The sequence below is a fragment of the Podarcis erhardii genome, assembly GCF_964252035.2.
Source record: "Podarcis erhardii genome assembly, chromosome: 5".
NCBI classification, from domain to species: domain Eukaryota; kingdom Metazoa; phylum Chordata; class Lepidosauria; order Squamata; family Lacertidae; genus Podarcis; species Podarcis erhardii.
In genome coordinates, this window is record NC_138509.1 from 709,350 (window position 1) to 727,510 (window position 18,161).

At 43.6% G+C, this 18,161-nt stretch overlaps 1 protein-coding gene across 24 annotated transcripts in view; it reads right to left on the minus strand.

The window, feature by feature from the left end:
• The window catches only part of CCDC91 (coiled-coil domain containing 91), a 168,600-nt gene that overhangs the window by 35,702 nt on the left and 114,737 nt on the right, over positions 1-18,161 (minus strand). For all 24 annotated transcript variants that reach the window (XR_014156538.1, XM_081861373.1, XM_081861389.1 and 21 more), the window contains one exon: positions 17,333-17,446. Coding sequence is in view for 23 of the 24 variants with exons in the window: in XM_081861373.1 (XP_081717499.1) it covers positions 17,333-17,446 (114 nt within the window). In the remaining variant the exon portion in view is untranslated. The remainder of the gene's footprint in view (positions 1-17,332; positions 17,447-18,161) is intronic.

Genomic DNA, 18,161 nt, shown 5'->3' on the forward strand with positions numbered 1-18,161 from the left:
GCCTCTTTTTTGCATATGCAATACTGCATGAAATATGGGGAAGAATATTGGCTTTAGTTGTTACAAAGTCATGGCCAGCATATCATAGCCAAATGCACATGGCAGGCCACACTCTGGATCTTGTTTTCTCGACTGGGCAGGAAGACCAGTCCCTGGTCGTGGTCAGATCACTTCCTGTTGAGATTTAGGATGTCAGACCTTTTCCTGTCCTCAGAGGCTATTAGGAAGGTCTGCCCTCGGAGGCTGATGGGATTCTAAATGGCTCTGGGGTTTTCCCAGCTGATATGACTGGTGCTCCTGTCGAAGCCCTGGCTGACCTCTGGAACACCCAAATGGCTTGGGCTATTGACATGATTGCCCCTGAGTGCCCTCTCCCACTTCATGGAGCCCAATTGGCCCCCAGGTATACTCTGGAGATAAGGGTGAGGAAACAAGCTGGGAGATTGCTTGAACACAAGTGGAGGAAAGATTCAAATGACTTCAAGAGCTCATTATCAAACCTACCTAGTGGCAGTGAAGGCAGCAAAGAAGGCATACAGTGGTACCTTGGTTCTCAAATGCCAAAAACCTGGAAGTGTTTTCGAACGTTTTTTGGAAGCCAAATGTGGCTGTCGGCTATTGTTTCCGGGGTGCCTGCACCAATCAGAAGCTGCGCCTTGGTTTTTGAACATTTCAAAAGTCAAATGGACTTCTAGAATGGATTATGTTTGGCACTTTTATTTTTGCTATTTATTTTGCATCTTTATTTCTGAGGCTTTATTGGTTAATTTGTTTTTGTGACTGTGTGGAACCCAGTTCAGCTACTGATTGATTGTGTGACTGCAGAAATGGATAAAATCCAAACAATGACTATCATCAGTGCAGGTAAGAAAAAAATAATAATGTTAATTTTTATCATCTACAATACTGTCTTATTTATTTTATAGTACTGTACATTGATTATTGCCTTCATTTTATGGATTAATGGTCTCGTTAGATAGTAAAATTCATGTTAAATTGCTATTTTAGGGATTGTTTTTAAAAGTCTGGAACAGATTAATCCATTTTGCATTTCCTTCTATGGGAAAGTATGCTTTGGTTTTGGAACGCTTTGGTTTTGGAACGGACTTCCGGAATGGCTTAAGTTTGAGAACCAAGGTACCACTGTACTTTGCTGCCTCCGTGGCATCCTCATTATGTTGTCTGGCAGAACTTTTCTGGGTTGCACGGGGCCTTTTACAAGCTGGCCCAAAGGAGGTGATAGAACCAATGGTAGCTTGCTGGCAGCTTGCTGTGACTTGTTTGCAAAGCATTTTGAGGATAAAATTGCTTGCATCCACCAAGACCTTGACTCTGCTGTTATAGCAGACGAATCTCATGGGGTGTCCAGAGCACAGTCTAGTCCAGTTGTGTTGGATGAGTTTCAGTTGGCAAGGCTTGTGGATGTGGACAAGGTGCTCGGATCAGTCAGGGTGACCACTTGCCCCTCTTGGCTGATAAAACCAGCAAGGAGGGAACAGCTGGCTGGGCCAGGGAAGTAGTTATGAGAGGGGAAGGCAGTGGTAAAACCACTCATTAAGAAACCTTTCCTGGATTCAGAAAACCTAACTACTGGCCAGTTGCTAATCTCCCTTTCCTGGGTAAGGTTCTGGAGCGAGTGGTCGCAGACCAGATCCAGGTGCTTTTGGAAGAAACTGATTTTGTGGATCCTTTTCAATCGGGGTTTAGGCCTGGTTTGGGAACAGAAACAGCTTTGGTCCCTCTGTCAAGAGACACACAAGGGAAACATGTCCCTGTTAATTGTTCTCGACTACACAGCGGCCTTTGATACCATCGACCATGGTATCCTTCTGGAGTGACTCTCCGTACTAGGGGTGGGTGGCACTGCTTTGTGGTGGTTCTATTACTTGGAGAATGCTATTCAGCCCTGTGGAAACCGCAGGGCTCAATCCTATCGCCCATGTTGTTTACATGAAACCTCTGGGTGGGGTTAGCCGGAGGTTCGGAGTATGTTGTCAGCAGTATGCTGATAACACCCAGCTCTATTTCTCCTTTACATCTGCAGGTGAGGCAGTGGAAGTGCTGGACCAGTGTCCTGCCTCGGTAATGGACTGGATGAGAGCCAACAGACTGAAGCTCAATCCAGATAAGACTGAGGCACCGTAGACCAGATGGCTGGGAGGTTGCCTGCTCTTGATGGGGTTACACTTCCCCTGAAGGAGCAGGTTCGTAGCTTGGGGGTACTCCTGGATCCTTTGCTGTCGTTCGAGGCTCAGGTGGGCTCAGTGGCCCAGAGCGCTTTCCATCAGCTTCAGCTGGTGGCCCAGTTACGCCCCTATCTGGACAGGGATAGCCCAGCTACTGTTGTCTATGCTGTGGTAAACTCAGGGTTAGATTACTGCAATGCGTTCTACGTAGGGCTGCCTCTGAAGACGGTTCGGAAACTTCAGCTAGTGCAGAATTCAGCGCCCAGGTTGCTAACCAGAGCAAGACGGTTTGAGCATATTACACCAATCCTGGTCTGATTGCACTGGCTACTAAGTAGTTTTCAGGCTCAATTCAAAATGCTGGTTTTGACCTATAAAGCCTCAGGACTGCAATACTTCTTCTTTTTTTAAAATGATTTTTATTAAAAGTTTAAAGATTACAGAAAGAAGAAAGAAAAAATAAAATAAATTAAATTAAGCAAAACAAATCAATACATTACAACACACACAAAAAAACCAATACATCCAAAACAAAAATAAAAGCAAAAACAGTTAAAAACACATCCAATTTTTCCATTTCTTTGTCTTTCATTTACTTGTTTCATCGACCTCCTCACACCTCCCTTTTTTGTATTCTAGTTATTAATTATTTCAGCAAATCCATTCTTATCTTAATTTATTTTAACCTTATCTTACCATTAATACCATAAAACTTATTTGTACTTAACTCCTTATATCATTTCTACTAAAGCCATGTAATTTCATTCCAACATTTTTCTAACACTCATTAATTTTACAATATTTCTATAAATAACTTTTAAACTTTTTTTCCAATCTTCTTCCACCGCCTCTTCTCCCTGGTCTCGGATTCTGCCAGTCCTTTCTGTCAATTCCATATGGTCCATCAACCTGGTGATCTTCTGTCCGAGGCTCTTAACTCTTTTCCATGTCCCTTCTGCGGATTTTCTTCATATTTATACATACGCTTTACTTTATCTTCTGCTGATCTTGTTCTTAATTTCCTTCCTTTGGCGCTGAGGAGTAGATCTTGGGGAAGCTCCAACCTAACAATGTCTTTATTCCTTCTTGACAGGTCAGCCCATTCTCCGTAGTCAAAATTAAAGTCCAAAAGATATTTCAGGACATGTTTCAAAATCCCTCCAAAGCTGGAAGCCCCCACAGCTCCGATCTCCTCCTGACCCAAATCCAAATCCCAAAAGCCAGAACATCCCTGTATAAGGGGATCTGTCCATCTTTCCTTCTCCAGTCCAAGCGAGGCTCCGATCCTCAAAATCTGACTTTCTCTAAATTCAGTCATAGAAGGCAACAACTTATATTCATCAAATTGCCTCTGTAAGGCTGGGGCTCTCTCCACTTGTATTACTTGAGGTTCAACAACCACTTCCTCCCTCGCCTTCTCCACAGTCACTTCTCCGCAGTCACTAAAGCTTCTTCTGTCGACATTCTTACCCGTTCAAGGTCAATCCCTGATTCTCACGGTCTTTTATCTCTGCAGCTGGGAAATTCCCTAGATCCACTCCTGTAACAGTTTCAAAGACTCCCTCTAGAGGAAACAATTTCTATTTGTATCAATCCTTTTAAACGCAGATCCAGCAACAAAATTAGTTTCAATTTTCAGTTACATTTGCTCCTTTTTGAGCACAGAAGGAAACAATGGAAACAATATATTTCTCTTGTTTAGCTATCTGTCCACATAGGTTTTATTCACAGTAAATGAACTTTCCCAAACGTCACTTTTATTGGCAGCCATTTTCCTGGTTCAAAAGGGTGATAATTTATCTTTCTTTGCTCTCTGTCCTGCAGGCTTAGACGATCTAAAATTTCCCCCCTCTTCTTCTGCTTCCAAGGGGGGGTTAACAATTTTAGCCGATGGAAATTTAATTCTTTACAAAAGACTTTCCAAGACTTTAGCTTGCAACCTCTTTGCTTTAGTCTATTTACAAAAAGGGGAGGCGGACTTCCTGTTTAAAACCTCCCCCGTTCGATTAAGACGTTTAAAAATCCAATTTTCTGTTCTACTCACGGGTAGTTGTTTCAAGATCAAATTGTCCACAGGAAAAAGTCAGTGCTCTCCGGCAACAGCAATGCGGCTTCACTCCATGAAAAAAGCAGTCGATTCAAAGCACCACACCACTCACCCCACATCGCTCTGGATCCTCGAAACCAGGTTTCCCCGCGAGTAGGGTAGGCGCAAAAGGTGCCAGCCGAATCCCACGTCCACAGGCTTCTCCCGCCTGTGGTTTTTGGTGGGTCTCCGCCTTCGCCGTGGCAGTCAGACCCTAAAATCCACGGAGCAAGTTCCTCCTGATCAGAGGAATTCAGCCATTGCCGGAGGAGCTAACCCGGAAGTCCAGGACTGCAATACTTCAAGGACCGCCTCTTTCCATATGAACCTACCCAGACCCTGAGATCATCTTCAGAGGCCCTCCTTTGTGTGCCCTCTCCTTGAGGGGTCCGGATGGTGGCAACATGAGAACAGGCCTTCTCGGTAGTGGCTCCCGCCCTGTAGTACACCCTCCCATCAGATGTCAAGAGAATAAATAATTATCTGACGTTTAGAAGACATCTGAAGGCAGCCCTGTTTAGGGAAGTTGTGGTTTTTTTAAAAAAAAATGACTGATGTTTTAATGTATTTCTAATCCCCTGTTGGAAGCTGCCCAGAGTGGCTGGGGAAACCCAGCCAGATGGGTGGGTTATAAGCAATTAATAATAATAATAATAATAATAATAATAGTCATTTGTATTCTATTTTTTGCCACATTATTGTATCCCCCCCCCTTATTTTATATAAATGAAAACACATTAAAAGAGGAAGGCAAATGGATTTTTAAATATGGATGGAGCTTCAAAAGCAGTTTTGATAGAGTATGGGGTGATGCTGCTGTTAAGGGGAAAAGGGAGACTATTGTATCTGATCTCTCATCATGAGGGTAACATATGAAATGACATGTAGTCCCATAATTTCAGTGAAAGAACAAGGCATCTAGTGAATGCATTTATTTATTCATACTAGTATTTATATACCACAATATAAAACCCATTAAAAGGAGTACAAAACAATAATTGAAATGAGTAGCTACTGAAGGAAATTCTGAACAACCACTTGGGCCTGTTGGCATTAAAAAAAAAAAATCTTCAAGAGCCATCTAAAAGTCAAAAGCAAGGAAACCTGCCAAATCTCTGCTGGAAGAGTATTCCAGAGCATGGGACCAGCAAAACCTCTTTCCACTCAATAAAGATGGTGGACTAGAAGAAGACTAGAGATTTAACTTCCTTAATATTAACGCTTCAAAAAGATATTTGGTATTTTTTAAAAATTATTTTGATGTTTTTGTAATTTTTACATTTTTTTGTATTGTTTTATTGGTTTTGTTTGTTTGTTTAAGGTGTTATTTTGTTCTTAGGGGGAGGGGTCAGGGCTGCCGGGGAGTGGGCCCCAGCCCACAAAATGGCTGGGGCATGTTCCACAGGGGGGGATGCACTGGGACAACCGATCTCAGTGATCACGGGTAGGAGGAGGAGTTACGCTAAGACTAGACCATGTCATAACAGAGGGGGCAGGTTTAGTCGTTGTCTGAGGACTATTCCTGCCTCCGGGTCTGGTCATGACCGGATGGATACTAGAATCAGCAAGGGATACCCACATGACCTGAAGGTGCTGCTGTGCAATGCCAGGTCAACGATTCATAAGACCATTGCCATCCATGACTTGATCATGGATGGAGGACTTGACCTGGCATGTGTAACAGAGACTTGGTTGGATGAAGCAGATGGGCCTGTCCTTGCCGCTGCTTGTCCACCAGGTTTCTCTTATGCACAGCAACCCAGGCCTTGTGGGTGGGTGGGGGGGGGTTGCAGTGATTTTTAGGAAGTCATTAGTTTGCACCAGGCGTCCTATTGGGAAGACCCAGTTTTCCGAGTGCATGTTCTGGAGGTTGGGCAATAGGGGCAGTACAGGATTCCTTTTGGTGTACCGACCTCCCCGCTGCACCAAGGATTCCCTGCCCGAGCTACTTCAGGTTGTGGCGGATGTTCTCCTGGAGACACCTAGCTTGGTCGTCCTAGGGGATTTTAACATCCATGCCGACACGGCCTTACAAGGGGCCGCTCAGGACTTCGTGGAAAGCATGGCCTCCATGGGGCTGTCCCTGAATAAGTCTGGCCCAACCCATAGCCGCGGACATGCCTTGGACCTGGTGTTTACCTCTATGGATGTTGGTGATCTGACACTAAGTAAAAGCGAAACAAAAGAAGTGCCATGGTCAGATCACTTCCTGGTGCAACTGGACTTCTCCGCGACCCTTCCCCTCTGCAGGGAGGTGGGACCGATTCGGATGGTCCGCCCCGCCACTTAATGGATCCAAATGGTTTCCAGAGAGTGGTAGGGGATGTTTTATCCCATGTTGATGGCCTTTCAGCTTATTCCCTGGTGGCCTGCTGGAATGTGGAGTTAACCAGGGCTATTGACTGTTTGGCTCCGAAGCACCCTCTCCGATTGCATGGAGCCCAGTGTCAGGCCTGGTCGTTGTCCTCTTTAGATCACCACACAAACGCTTCTTGTTCTTTTATAAAACTTTTTATTGTGTATTAACAAAACAATCTTATAAACGGTTCTTAAATATTATTCCACAGAGTCAATTATTTCAGATACCTTCTGAGCTCTGCTTCTCCATGACCAGCCACTCTCAAAATGTCGAACGCGTCCTTCCCTTTGTTTTCCCGCTCTTTTTTCTAACCTCCTGGCTAGAGCTGGGCTGTATCTCCCCTCCTCCCAATCTGAGCTAGAACTCAACCCTTGCTTTTCCTGGGAACAGCCGGTCCCTCCCTGTTGTTCCTCCTGTTCTCTTCTATTAGATTCACTGCTCCCCTCCTCCCCTGGGGGAATGCTTTCTCCCTCTGAGAAACTGGAAACTTCTAACTCTTCCCTGACACCCGGACAGCCCCGTGGTTTTCCACGGATCTGAGGGCAATGAAACAATCGTTGAGACGGCTAGAGCGCCAGTGGCAGATAACTCATTCCGAATCTGACCGGACACAGCTTAGAGCTCAACGTCAAGCCTACCAAGTGGCGATAGCAACGGCGAAGAAGAATTTCTTCACCGCCTCTATTGCATCTGCAGAAAACAGCAGCAGGAGACTTTTTCAGGTGGTTCACAATTTAGCGGAACCACCTGCAACATCGGGGCCCAGTACAGGCCACATGTTCTCCTGCAATGATTTTGCAAAGTTTTTTGCAGATAAAATCGCTCAGATTCGGGAAGAAGTAGACTCCACCATGGGAGCAGAGCCGGGGCGGGAGAGTGCTAGAGTTCTGTCTAGTCAAGTTGAGTGGGATCAATTCCAATCTGTTACTTCCGAGGATGTGGACAGGCTGCTTGGATGAGTGAAACCAGCCACCTGTCTCCTGGATCCTTGCCCATCCTGGCTTATAAAAGCTAGCCGGGAAGGACTGGGCGATGGGCTTCGTGGGGTGGTGAATGCTTCCCTCCGTGAGGGAGCCTTCCCAGACCCGCTGAAAGAGGCAGTTATTAAACCGCTTCTTAAAAAACCATCTTTAGATGCGGCCACGATGGCCAACTATTGCCCAGTCTCAAATCTTCCATTCTTGGGCAAGGTGATTGAGCGAGCGGTTGCCGAACAACTCCAGGCACGCCTGGAAGAAGCGGACCATTTGGATCCCTTCCAGTCGGGATTCAGGCCTCATCATGGGACTGAAACTGCCTTGGTCGCACTGGTTGCTGATCTCCGGCGGGCTAGGGACAAAGGTGAGAGCTGTTTCCTAGTTCTGCTGCATCTCTCAGCGGCGTTTGATACCATCGACCATAACATCTTTCTGGACCGTCTTGAGGGGCTGGGAGCTGGGGGCACTGTCATACAGTGGTTCCGCTCCTTCCTCCTGGGCCGTGTTCAGAAGGTGGGGGGGGGGGGGATGAGTGTTCAGACCCCTGGACTCTCACTTGTGGGGTCCCTCAGGGTTCTGTCCCCTCCCCCATGCTTTTCAACATTTACATGCAGCCGCTGGGAGAGATCATCAGGAGTTTTGGGCTGGGTGTTCATCAGTATGCAGATGATACCCAGCTCTACCTCTCTTTTAAATCAGAACCAGTGAAGGCGGTGAAGGTCCTGTGTGAGTGTCTGGAGGCGGTTGGAGGATGGATGGCGGCTAACAGATTGAGGTTGAATCCTGACAAGACAGAAGTACTGTTTTGGGGGGACAGGAGGCGGGCAGGTGTGGAGGATTCCCTGGTCCTTAATGGGGTAACTGTGCCCCTGAAGGACCAGGTGCGCAGCCTGGGAGTCATTTTGGACTCACAGCTGTCCATGGAGGCACAGGTCAAATCTGTGTCCAGGGCAGCTGTTTACCAGCTCCATCTGGTACGTAGGCTGAGTCCCTATCTGCCTGCGGACTGCCTCACCAGAGTGGTGCATGCTCTGGTTATCTCCCGCTTGGACTACTGCAATATACTCTACGTGGGGCTACCTTTGAAGGTGACTTGGAAACTACAACTAATCCAGAATGCGGCAGCTAGACTGGTGACTGGGAGCGGCCGCCGAGACCATATAACACCGGTCTTGAAAGACCATATAACACCGGTCTTGAAAGACCTACATTGGCTCCCAGTATGTTTCCGAGCACAATTCAAAGTGTTGGTGCTGACCTTTAAAGCCCTAAACAGCCTCGGTCCAGTATACCTGAAGGAGCGTCTCCACCCCCATCGTTCTGCCCGGACACTGAGGTCCAGCGCCGAGGGCCTTCTGGCGGTTCCCTCATTGCAAGAAGCAAAGCTACAGGGAACCAGGCAGAGGGCCTTCTTGGTAGTGGCACCCGCCCTGTGGAACGCCCTTCCAGCAGATGTCAAAGCGATAAACAACTACCTGACATTCAGAAGACATCTTAAGGCAGCCCTGTTCAGGGAAGTTTTTAACGTGTGATTTTACTGTATTTTTGGTTTCTATGGAAACCGCCCAGAGTGCCTGGGGAGGCCCAGCCAGATGAGCGGGGTATAAATTATTATTATTATTATTATTGTATGTAAAAGAGGGGAGGAAGGGCATTTATCCTGCCTCCTTACTGAGTGGGAAGAAGTGTGCTGCTTGAGAGCAATGAGCTGGGGGAAACCGCATGGTGTATCTATGGCATGCGTGTGTGCCTGTGTGTGAAACACTTCATTAATAGCAGTGTTCACATAAAATACTGGAAGCCCAGCTACGGTTTAATGTATTTGTCCCAAGTTTTGTAGAAATTAAAATGTACACCAACACCCTATTGCATGAATTACTGAACTGAATTATTTAAGTCTTGAATAAATGACAGAACAAAAATAAGCAAGCTGCACTACATGTGCATGCAATAAGGACAATGTCACTAATATTACAATCCACAGAGGTGACATTTCCAAATGCCTATTCAACTTTTCTGTGTATGAAAAATCCCAAATCTTTCTTCTCTTTAGATTCATTTGGCCTTCTTCAAGGACAGCCAGGTGCACAGACTCATCTTACATTACAACCTCTCACAAATCCCTTATTTAATCTTCTGGGTTTACACTGCTTTTTGAGCTAGGGTAAGCGGCAGCATGAAAATGCTTCATGTAAATGTTGCTTTAATCCTATGAAAGCCACAAAACAGGCCTAGCTGAATGAGCAGGAAACTGAGCTCAGGAACTCTCTGTGACCTTGATTGCACTGTCGCTCTTGGCACCAGCATGGTGGCCACAAGGTCATGCTGAGGACGAGGAAAGCGACCCAGTCTCACTTGTAGGACCTCCTTTGTATGGATCAGCTGGGCCAATCTGTGTTCTGTGGTGTCTGATGTTTACAATGCTTTGAGCTCTAGGGTTCGATTACACATCTCTCCAATTGCAGATAGATTACAGAATTTCTATCCCCAAATTTGGATGTGACATCAGTCCAATGTGAAATTATTCTTTATTGCTTTTGGTTTTAAAGTATTTTGGAGGGTGGGAAAGAAACAGAACAATGCAGAAAGTTCAAACAAACAAATGAGTGAAGAACTTATTTAAAAACACTCCATGTGTCACCACTCTCTTAAAAAGTACCAAGAACCAGGTCTGTTAACATGTGTTGGTGGTAAAATGCAGGGCGTGGAGGACTATCATTAACGTGGCCTCTGGGAAAACACAAATGCACTTTCTGAAATTAAATCTTCAAGTTTGCCCACCACAGTCAGTTGCTGGCATGTTAACCTGTAGCTGAGGCCTCACATCCAGTGCCAATGCAAATACTAAGGAACAAGAAGAGCAAAGATCCTTTTTTGTTGTTCAGTAATATTAAATCACAGAAAAGGGGAAAAGAGATAGCAACACTCAAATTTTAAACTCAAATACATGCGCACGGGATTATTTTTCACATTGTCTAAACTGTACTTGCTTAGAAACTTCTTTTTTCATGTTTGTAGAAGAAAAAGATAAAGAAAAAAACAACGAAGACTTTCCTCAACAACAATGTACACAGAGTGGGTGAAGATGAGAATCTCTCTGCTTTTTATTACTGACCTTCAACATAATACAGGTTTTGCAATAAGTATGGTTTCATGATCAGTGTGGAAATGCAGCCTAGTTCCCGCAACTGTTTTATTGGCAAAAGTAAGAAAGGGCTCGGGTCAGTTTGGAAATTAGTACAAGAATATAACTTGAAATTAGAACTTGAGAAAAATAGAACTAAACAAGAAAAATTGAGGCTTGAGCAAGAATTGGAAAAAGAAAAATTGAGCAAGAAACTGAATAATTTAGGCTTGAGCTAGAATTGGAAAAAGAAAAACTGAGGGCTGAGCAGGAAAGGGAACAGCAGCGGTTTCAGTTAGAGAGGAGATGGTTGGAATTAACAGTTTTAGAAAATCGTAATAATAGTAATAACACTGATGGGCAGAATCAACTGAAGATAGATTTAAAACGCTTTCCTGAGTTTAGAGATAAGGATAGCCCAGAAGCATTTCTACTATCCTTCGAGAGAGCCTGTCGTGATTTTCAAGTGAGAGAGGGAGATAAAATGATGATCTTGAGAGCTAGAATAAGCGGTCCTCTAGCCAAAATATACGCTCAAATGACTGAGGAACAATCCCGAAATTTAGATGTGTACAAGCAGTTAATATACACACGCTTTGGGATTACCTCAGAGCAGTTGAGAAAAAAATTTAGAAGTGTGACAAAGGTGAGGGAGGAAACCTATGCGCGAATGGGGGTAAAGATAAAAACTTACCTCACAAGATGGTTAGAGCAAGAGAATGCAGACACGGTACCTAAGATTAGAGAAGTGATAGCTTTGGAGCAATTTTATGACACAATAAATGGCCAATTGAAGTACCTGATAAAAGAAAGGAACCCAAAGACAATAGAGGAAGCAGCTGGTTTAGCCGATAAAATAAATGAAATCAGAGACCACAGATTTGATGGGCCAAAACTTGGTGGGAGATATTGGGAAACAAACAAGAATAAATTTCATCAAACCAAAGGAAATATTACCTCAGAAACCGATAAGAGAAGCAGCCCCTCATCAAAAAGCCCACATGAGAAGGCACACACCCATACAGAGTTTACTGAGGGAAAAGTCAATAAAAGAAGTTATGCAGGACCTAAAGACATTTCATGCTGGAGATGTGGAAAATTAGGTCATAAAAGTTTTGATTGTAAAACAGGAAAAGAAACATCTAGTTATAGCACCACACAGAAACAGACATATTGTATGCAGCCTGTGGAGCAGGGCCCAACTAGTCAGGTTGTCAAGGAAACGGACATGCCAACTAGGCCCGAGCCTGCTGAGGTAGTAGAGGCCAAAGTCCTGCACTGTTATGCGATTCAACAAGATAATCTCTTGTTGAAGAACGCTGGAGAGTATATCTGGATAGACGGAAAAAGATATCTCGGGTTAAAGGACACGGGATCGCAAGTCACCATAGTCTACCCAGAAATAATCAGGAATGAGGCCATAATTCCAGGAAAAGTGATGAAATTAAAAGGAATTTCGAAACAAGCAGAGATCCTGAAGGTGGCAGAAATAGATGTCAGGTTCAAAAACTGGGCAGGGAAGTGGCAGGTAGCCCTTTCGGAAGAAATTCCTGCCCCCTGTGCTCATTGGTTGGGACATTTTAGAACATGTGCAGAGTACTTTCATAGTTACCAGAGCAAAAGGGAGCCCACAGTCACCTAATCCTGAGGGAATACATCATCTACAAAAATAACAGTAAATGCTTCAATAATGGTGAAGAAAAAGGGATGGGCCAATGGAGAACACAAATTAGAATCCTTTGTTCAAGGGACGTGGGTGGTGCTGTGGTCTAAACCACTGAGCCTCTTGGGCTTGCCAATCAGAAGGTCGGTGGTTCGAATCTGCATAACGGGATGAGCTTCCATTGCTCTGTCCCAGTTTCTGCCAACTTAGCAGTTTGAAAACAGGCCAGTGCAAGTAGATAAATAGGTACTGCTGTGGCGGGAAGGTAAATGGTGTTTCCGTGCACTCTGGTTTCTGTCACGGTGCTCCGTTGCGCCAGAAGCGGTTTAGTCATACTGGCCACATGAACCAGAAAAGCTGTCTGCCGACAAACGCCGGCACCCTCGACCTGAAAGCGAGATGAGCGCTGCAACCCCATAGTCACCTTTGACTGGACTTAACAGTCAAGGAGTCCTTTACCTTTACCTATTACCTACCAACAAGGTTTGTATCAGTTCTGCGCTAAAAGCCAAAATAATGGGCGTAATCCCAAACTACTGATGAACACCAAATTATTAAGGAAATCACATTTGTTTTCTATCTTGTAAAATACTGCTACAACAGAAATGGCAAGTATGGTAATATCAAATTATTAGCCTTAAAAAAAACAACCTAGTTGGTTGTAATTAGCTTGTAACTTAGTTTAAGAACAAAGACATGACTGATGAATTTGATTTATATTGATGAATATTGAGATAGCGAACCAGCAAAGTAGCAATGTTATTTCCTTAATATTAATAAGGCAGTGTGATATCTTATATGTTTGGTCATCTGGTGTGTTTGGTCTTACTCTCCTGTAGAGGCTATGAAACACAGAAGTGGAATTCACAATGCAATAGAAATGAACACAGTAACTTTGATTACAATTGATATATCTTTCAGCCAAGCTTTGGCCTTAAAATTGCAGAGGAATAGCTAAGTGACAAGGGTGTGCATATAAACAAGTAATAATAATATGGGAATTATTAAGAAAGTGTGGATTTTGTTTCAATATGAGAGTCAAACTAAGCTCTCTGACCTTGCTAGAAATTGCTCATGTATTATCAGAGTACGTTCAGTGTTTATCCAATTCATTTAGTTGTCAGGAAACAGAAAGTATTTTATTAGAGAAAGCTGGGTGTCACAGTCAATAGGGAAAACTTAACCTTGAGTAGCTGTGGTGGGTCTTGAACTTTGAAATCATAAAAACAACCATCACTCTGAACATTTCTTCATTTTAAAGAGCCTGCTTAAATGGCCTGCTCAGCAGGTGATACTGGTAATTGCTCTGCTTTAACTTCTGGTGTGCTGGTTTACTCCCACTTTGACTATAAAGAAGATAAGAAAGTGCATGACTACACACACATTTATTAAAATTATGAGAAATACTTCAAGGATAATGTTTAGTCCAGGACTTCACTTACGACAGGAAATACCCAATTTCAATATTTTGGTTATTCATCCACTAGTCAGAATGACAAATAAGTGGGTGAAACCAGGCTGCAATATGAACTTAAGCCGTAATGTGTGGAGAACAGACAAATTATTTATTCTTAGTCAACAAGAAAATCTATGCTGACATAAAATAGTTTAAGCTATGCTATGGGAACTAGAAGCGAAGAACAAAATGGGTTTTAATGAAAACAAAAAATTGAAAACTATTTTTAAATGGAAGGCATTAAATAGCCAATTGCTAGAGAGAGAAGGGACTATTCCTTGAGATTTGCCAATGTTTTGAAATTTTACCGAGTCAATTTCTTGACAACTTACAAGAACAGAATCAACAGGAAAATGGTATTGTAGAAAGCAGGGTACAGCACTGCTGCCTGACAGTCCCCTACCCTCTCCATTGCCTTATAAAGAGTAGAGGTGGCCAAGGAGAAGGGACACTAAGGGTTCCTTATAGGAAAGAGACCTGTCACCAGTGGAAGCACATTGACTATCGGGGCACCATCACCTAAGAAGGGGCAGGAGACAGGAATCATGCTTCACATGTGGCCATCTGTTCATCTGAGCCCATGCCCCATGCCTTCACATCAATGAGCAAAATCATCAGAATTTGCAGGCGTGTGTTCTGTATGAAATGGAGCTCTACAGCTCAATCCAGCTGTTGAAAAGAATATCCTCATTGTAAACCAATGTAGGCATTCCCAAAATTTCTCATGCCTGGATACGTTAGAATATTTTTAGCTGCTTGCCATGTGCCCACAAAACATGTACCTTGTTCCTTTAATATGACAATGCAAACACATTATTACTAAAATCATCTTTTTGCTTTAAATTTGTTGCCAACAAAATAGCAGGTTGGATCCTGAGATGCTAACTTGAGGAAGTTTCTTCCCCCCTGCTTCCTCAGCAGCCTCCTGCATCACATGCCACATTGCTCAGGAGCCTGCCCCCCGCCCCACAACCATCTGGAGAAACTCTTTGGGGTTGCAGATAGCTGCAAGGGGGGGGGGGGGAGCTTCCCTTCCTTGAACTTAAGTTATCTTAGGATCCAAGCCAATGTCTTTTATTAAGTTACTCTATAAATTCAATAATTTAGGGATTTATTGTTACTGCTAACCAACATAATACCCTTCCACTAAACAAAACAAAACAAAATTATGCAAGGAAGCGTAATTCCTTTCTGATGCTGGAGCTGAATCTTCCCCAAGGACCAGCAAAATGCTGACACTTTCAGTTAAAACTATGCTCTACAATGATTTCTCTAAGTGTTTTATATTAGTTCATAATGATTCACACTGCACCACAGAATTGCAAGTGCAACTCTGCAAGGTAGGATTGGAAGTCTGAAGCAGGCAAACAATGGGCTGGCTTGACCGATGGTCTGACTTGGAAAAAGACTAATCATATTCAGCTAGGACAGTTGCAAAGCAAATACACTTACAAATGCACAGAAACACCTAGCTGTTGTAACTTTTTACAACGCATGGCAGGTAAGGACCATAGGTTTAAAATGAAAATATTTCATGTAGGTAAATAGATTCTCATTCCCTATATTGCCACTACAGGATGAAAAGCATCATTGGTGGTTGCCTAACAACACAGAATTCCCTTAACACTAGAGTATTGGCAAAATCAAAGCCTGAACATTTTCCAGAAGAACTATAAAGCATTTTTATTTGATTCTGTGCTAAGCAAGCATGAAGTAATTTTAATTTTATATTGGTGTTTCAGTATGAATTTTATTAATGTCCTTTTCAAGATCTGGATAGTAGAGTTGTTATTTGTATGTCTGGGATAGGGCAGGCAAACAACCCACAGAAAAAAATATTGTACGCATTACAGTGGTACCTCTGGTTACGAACTTAATTCGTTCCGGAGGTCCGTTCTTAACCTGAAACCGTTCTTAACCTGAGGTATCACTTTAGCTAATGGGGCTTTCCACTGCCGCAGCCACACGATTTCTGTTCTCATCCTGAGGTAAAGTTCTTAACCCGAGGTGCTACTTCTGGGTTAGCGGAGTCTGTAACCTGAAGCTTCTGTAACCTGAAGTGTTTGTAACCCGAGGTGTTTGAAACCCGAGGTACCACTGTATTCTGTGATATGCTATTAACTTGCTGTTGGAACATAATTAATTACCTTTAATAATTCAATATTATTACAATGATTCTCCAAACATGGGGCACAATCCATTGATTTCAGTGGGAAGCAGAGCTTCATGTTGGGTTGTGCCTCATGCATTTACAGTCATCCCAGCTGCTTACAATCAAAGCAACTGGTGATAGAGATGGCAGGTTGACCAGAAAATGAATTTATTTTAGAGAACGTGTACAACCATTAAGCTTGCATTAATATATCCATAATTTAAACCTTAATGGTGGAGGTTCCCTTTGTTTCTTATGAAGAACTCAGATCTATAGTGAACAGATAACAAAGCCCCTCCAGTTCTTAGAACCCACATGCTCCCCTTATCTGTAATTGACCAGCCTGACAGTTGCTATTATAACCATACCATCCCCCTATTGTCAAGGTAAACTTCCAAATTCTATATTAACAAAGAACCCACGTAAAATTGCTCACTCCCTAGACAACAGAAAAAAATACCAATGTTTTTAAACATTCTTGCACACTCCACAACATTTCGAGAACATGGCTTCTTGTTTGTGACCACTAGTTTATGGAATCTAGTCACACATTTATAAATATTTTTTGTTGGTACATGAACTTTCTAAACATATGACTCTGGAAAAGGTTGGAAATTAATAAACTTCCATTTGTCAGTGTGTTAAGAAGAAAATAATCCATAACATAAGTAGGCAACTGATAGTATCCTAGTTTTGTTTGTGTTGGAACTAGTGGTCTTTGCTTAAACTTGGTAATTACACCAGTATGACATTTCACATTTGCACAATAAGTCTTTTGTTGTTTACCGTATTTTTCGCTCTATAAGACGCACTTTCCCCCTCCTAAATAGTAAGGGGAAATGTGTGTGCATCTTATGGGGTGAATGCAGGCTCCATGGCTTCAGTGAAAGCAACACGAAGCGCTCCGGAGGCTTTGAATTGCTTTTGCTGAAGCCAGGAGTGCGCACTGATCCCTCTTGCTCTCCTGGCTTCGCTTCACTGGAGAGGCGCTGCACAGCTTTCCCTCTCTGCGCAGCACCCCTTCAGTGAAGCAGGAGGAGAAATGGAAGGGTCTCTGAAGGGACGCTGCACAGAGAGGGAGAGAATTTTTTTCTCTTGTTCTCCTCCTCTAAAACTAGGTGCGTCTTATGGTCGGGTGCGTCTTATAGAGCGAAAAATATGGTGATTCCTAATCAATAGCATGTGGCAGGGATACACAGTACACTCTATGATTCATGCCATTCAGCAAAGCTCCCAGAACATTTACTGTACATCTTCTCAAAAGATTACACAGAGCTAATAATTTCTCTCTAGCATCAACGTCAACTGTCGTGTAAGACTGCTGCTTACCCTTTTCTGTTCCTTGATATATTCCATCAGCTCTTCTCTTGTTTGCTTCACAGCTTTTTCTATAGCTTTTTCACTTTTTTCTTGCTCTTCTAAAATTGCTGCTTTTACAATTGACTATAAAAAAAAAGAGTTACAGTGTGTATAGAGTTTGCTTCAAATATTCACCCTCATATAGTGAGATAAAGGAGATTTTCCTCCTCTCACACACCTGCCTCAGCACATAAATGCTTTGGACATCAGCCTCCGACAATTCTTGCAAAAGGGATGCAGGAGGCAGAGGCATGTAAGTGGGCAGAGTAACAGGGCTGCATCCTGTACTGGCACATGCACCTCCAGGACCCTTAGAAGCAACCAAGACAGCCCTTTTAACAGTAGGAGAGGGTTTTTGTTACTATCCAGATGCTCTGGCATCTGGCTGGCCACTATGAGAACAGGATGCTGGACTAGATGGGTCATTGGCCTGATCCAGCAGGCTCTTCTTATGTTCTTATGTACCACCAAAAAGGTGACTGAAACCTGTACAGGATGGATCCCACAGTGGTTGCTAGTGCCCATTTTGACTGGTCGGATGGATGGAAAGAGGGGGGCTAACACTGAGTGGTGGTGGAACCCATGATAGGCAGAGCAAATGTTCTCCCCTTCTTCCTCCCTGCCGTGCTCTACAAGGGCAACACCGAGATCAAGGAGGAGTGAATGGAGTAGTGCCCCCTCTATGAATGGATTGTAAAAAGGCAGGCAGCTGAGGGCTGGCTGAGGGCAGACTGAGAAGGCTGGAGTAGAGCCCCAATTGCCCAGATGGATCAACCTCCACTGACCCCACAACTCTGTC